Genomic DNA, 4,479 nt, shown 5'->3' with positions numbered 1-4,479 from the left:
TTAAGTTATACATTATTTAAAATGTCTTGCCTCTTAAAAACCAAATTGTAAAAACCGATCCAACAGAACTGTAATTTGGTTGGATCGGATCGGATTTGAAATTAGTTTGGACTATTCGGATCCATGTATTGAAAACCGAAATCCATTTGGATTTATTTGATTGGATCGGATCAAACCGATCCACCCAAACGAACACCCCTATCAGTTCATGCTATAAAATATTTCGTTTTGACTCGTTACTCAAGTTGTTTAACCTACTATTTCATAAATGATTCATTTGATATACATAGTTAAACACATATGCTAATTTTTCATGTCTGATTAAATATAATATTTTGTTGAATAGATTATATATTAATTTGGTCACAACAACACTCGTGGTAATGAGAATCCATGCCATAAGAAGCCAAAATTGAATATCTGGCTCGGAATTTGTCTTTGCGTTTGTATATATTCACATGTAACATGGGTTCCTATTGATCGGGATATGATGCCTCGGGGTTCTGTTATCAATTATTAACTGTTTTTTATTAAAATTTTACAAAATCGGATAATATCCACATTTAGTTAAGGGATTATATTATGTGATGTATAAACTCCAAATCCACAACCACAAGGACCACAATGGGTAGAATTGTTTTAAAACAGTAGATAATATTTTTAAAACCCACCAATGCCACCATAGTTTTAGTCTATACTCCATAGTCCATAGTCCATACACTACCCTTAATTGACCTGGCCCGTTTATTTATTAACTGAGCCCAACGGACTGATAAAAATGGTAAGAAAAGTCGGACTCCAGTCAAGAACTATAAAACTATGACTGATTAACGACCAAATAAAAAACACACCGGTTTAATTTGGCCCCATTTAAATAAAATAAAATAAATAAGCATAGTTAATTTACTGCATTAAAAACATATAAAAATATTATTTAAATATATGTCATACTTATAATGTATATAAAATGATAAGCATTATATTTAATAAAGCCGGTAACTACCAATGACACACATTTATTAAAAATAAGTTAAAAGATTTATAATAATTGCAAAAAATATGGTTTAATCCATAAAAAGCATAAATAAAATCGGTCTCTACCAATCATGCACAAAAGTTTCACTGTTATTAAGCTAGTGGGCGTGGTTTTTAGTTATCATGCCACCTCTCCTTCATCCCATCCGCAATCTTCACACCACACTCAGTCATATCAGGAAGATATCAGAAATAAGAGAAATAAGACAAAGAAAAGAAGGGTGTGATCAGTCGTGAGGGAAGCCATTAGGCACCAGGTAGCCTCAGCATCACGACTAAGGGGGCATTGTTCATGCCGTGATAGTGTTCCACCTTAGAAGCATCCGGCAAAAGGCATATACGTTATTACCATATCATTAGTCATTAGCAAATTGCTCTACAAACCAATCTAAAGGATTTGCAATCCATTAGCATGCCATAATTGATGAAGTATTTGTTTGACCCAAAGGCATAAAAGTCTTTGAAAGAGCACCGGTGTAGTATTTTTTATTTGACTTGTTTTAGAATGTTAATTATTTAAATATATTGAAAAATGTCACGGACAATGTTGTGTATATAAAATCATTGAAAGATTTACAAATGATTTTGAGTGTATAAATGTTAAATGAACAAAAAAATAGTTTACAATTGATTTTGAGTATATAAATATGTTTGATATATTTTATGATTATTTTTTATTGTTTAAATTGTATCAAAATGTTGCAATTATGGTTTTATTATTGGAAACACAAGCAAGTCAATCACCATTACAACCTTTGTATCCATTAGAAATCCAACTAAAATAAATCAAAACAATGAACTCGAAATCAATTAGAAATCCAACTAGAATACATTAAAACAATGAACCCGAAAATACACATCATTCACTAGTAATTTGTGACTATGACCTAAATAAAACAATCGTTATATCCAACATTCACTAGAACATGATCGCTATATATCCATCATCTCTAGTACTAATGTGTCATCTAACTTATTAGGAGTTACATCAAATCTTTCAAAAAAACATTTTAGAAACAAACGACTTATTAGCACTTGAATTAAATAACACTCATGCACGTAAAAGTTAATAAAAATGTACCTATAACAACATCCGATATCGTAATCGCCTCATCCATGATCATTTGAAACTCACATCCCTTAACACATAAAATCCCGTTCTTCTTTCACAGTTCCTCTCCTACACCTAACCACTTCCACCTTCGAACAAGGCTCTCGTTTCTTCAGCTTAGGATAATCAACCCTCACATGTCCAACCAATGAACACTCATAACATATTTTATTTTTGTGGTTATAGTCCCAACTAAACTGATCATCACCTTTCCCACAACGACAACACTCCACAACCTCGGGAGTGCATTCCCTTATGTGCTTCCGGTTGTACTTCTCACACCACTTTGCATCCCTTTGTTTATCGGATTTCCTACTACCACCTTCAATTTGGAGCTTTTTGGATGATTCATATGTTCGATCATCCCGTTTCCTTTTAACAACACTCATTTCGTGTTTCTGAAAGTTTAGTTCCTTCTCTCTTTCTTTAGCCACTTCCACAACTTGTCTAAAAGTGGCCAAGTCACGATTTGAGACAAACTCACGAATGTTCGCTCTTAACCCCCATACGTACCTTTTAATCTTTTTCTTTTCAGTAGGGATTTGGTGCTCTACAAACCTTGCTTTTTCCATGAACTTGTAAGTGTAATCAACCACAGAAGATTCCCCTTGTTTAAGTGTCAGAAACTCTTCCTCAATTTGATCCAATGCACTTTCTGAAATGAAATCTTCCTTGAACTTTGCAATGAATTGACCCCATGTGAGTTGTCCCACAATCCCCTCTCCAAGCATACCACTAACCATGTCCCACCAATATAAAGCTTCATCCTTCAACATTGTCACTGCATACATGACCTTATCACCTTCAGAACACTTGCTTGTTTTGAACACATTTTCCATTTCTTTCAACCACCTCATACTAATCACAGGATCACCACTTCCCTTAAACTCCGGTGGCTTACAACTCAAGAAATACTTATACGAACACCCATCTTTCTGGTTTGTTTCATCACCTCTTTGTTGCTCGATTTGTAACTGATCCATGTTTTCATTCACCTCTTCGGTTCTCCTGTTCACATTCAATCGCTCTTCCATCATCTTTGCAATGATGTCCCGATTTTGTTCCACAATCATTGGAACAGCCTCACGAAGGGCTCGTGAAACCTCTTCAGCAATTGTGGCCCTTAAGTCCACTTCCTGATTGGCATTCCTTGCTTGTCGACTGTGGCCAGCAGCCTGCTGAGGTGTACTTGCACTAGTCGTCATTGCCTCTTGATTACCATACCCAAGACCACTCCTTGTTTGATGAGACATGTATGCTAACTGAAATGCAACATGGAATCATTATTGGTGATTTATGTGATATAGATAAACTACATGAAATCGATTTAATTAAATATATTTATTAACATGGAGTAAATATTTAACGGATAATTTCTTTTCAAATAAGTATATATGATTAGAAAACTATAGAAGTATATTGTGATGATTTGTGTATTTTGTAAAAACAAATGAATAAGATCACTAAACAACCAGATTATGACCCACGTATCTTTTAAATTAATTTGTATAATTGTACTCTATAGAAACTAAACCACGTTTTTTATCCATTTATTCTTAAAAGTACAAGGTAATTCTGCTACACATATAACTTAAATAACTTCCAAAATGTAAAGAGAAAGCTTATACCTTAGCTCGGATAGCTTGTAATCCTTGCTTAACGATTTGTACTTCGAGCTTCCAGCACTAATTCTCTCTGTTTTCGAATGTTGATGATGGAAAGACAGGAAGGGTTCTCTATTTATAGTAACTCATTCCAAGTTTCAACGCCGACTCAATTCCTAGGCCCACCACAACTCATGATCCCAAATCAATCATATTCGTATTTGACAAATCACAAAAGGGAACATGCAGTTAGTGGATTGGATGTCAGGGGCAAAATTCGGATCCAAATAGCTATATCTTATAATAAGGCATAAACACTTTTCTTTCATTTTTTAGAAATTTTAATGGATTAAGTATGATTTGAAATTATATTTTTTTTATTATAATAATCGAAATCTTTAGGTAAGAACGATTAGAAGGTTTTATGGACTTTTAACATGTTTGGCTTATTTAATTTGTTTTTGTAGCTAATTATTTAGTTTGATCTTTTTGAAATGAAACATTTAACGACATATTTATAAGAAAACATATCGAAATTCTCACATGTAACCAAAATAAAATGCATGGATGATGGATCATGTCATTTGATGACTTGTCATGGTTTAATCATCACGGTAGCAACAATTGCGTAATTATTGCATTGCGGTACTTGATTTGTCATATTCTCATATGTACTCATAAAATACAACGGTGTACTTTGTACATCCATTGCATTATAATTAGGAGCAT

At 33.5% G+C, this 4,479-nt stretch overlaps 1 protein-coding gene across 1 annotated transcript; it reads right to left on the bottom strand.

Annotated features, from left to right (window-relative positions):
- Nucleotides 1-1,817: 1,817 nt before the first annotated feature.
- Nucleotides 1,818-3,974, bottom strand: LOC145165923 (uncharacterized). The gene is made up of 2 exons (XM_079084845.1): nucleotides 3,775-3,974; nucleotides 1,818-3,408 (listed from the first exon to the last, which is right to left on the bottom strand). Exon 2 carries the CDS (start codon nucleotides 3,397-3,399, stop codon nucleotides 2,176-2,178), a length of 1,224 nt encoding a protein of 407 aa, XP_078940971.1. The 5' UTR covers nucleotides 3,400-3,408; nucleotides 3,775-3,974; the 3' UTR covers nucleotides 1,818-2,175.
- Between the last annotated feature and the right edge of the window lie 505 nt (nucleotides 3,975-4,479).

The sequence above is a fragment of the Lactuca virosa genome, chromosome 3 (genome assembly GCF_052849685.1).
Source record: "Lactuca virosa cultivar CGN04683 chromosome 3, Lactuca_virosa_CGN04683_v6, whole genome shotgun sequence".
Taxonomy (NCBI): Eukaryota; Viridiplantae; Streptophyta; class Magnoliopsida; order Asterales; family Asteraceae; genus Lactuca; species Lactuca virosa.
Note: the sequence above shows the minus strand (reverse complement) of the source record. Positions and strands in the feature narration are given on the sequence as shown.

Bases quoted from the DNA above. Each gene is read 5' to 3' on its own strand.
- LOC145165923 (XM_079084845.1), bottom strand. From the start codon at position 3,399: ATGTCTCATCAAACAAGGAGTGGTCTTGGGTATGGTAATCAAGAGGCA.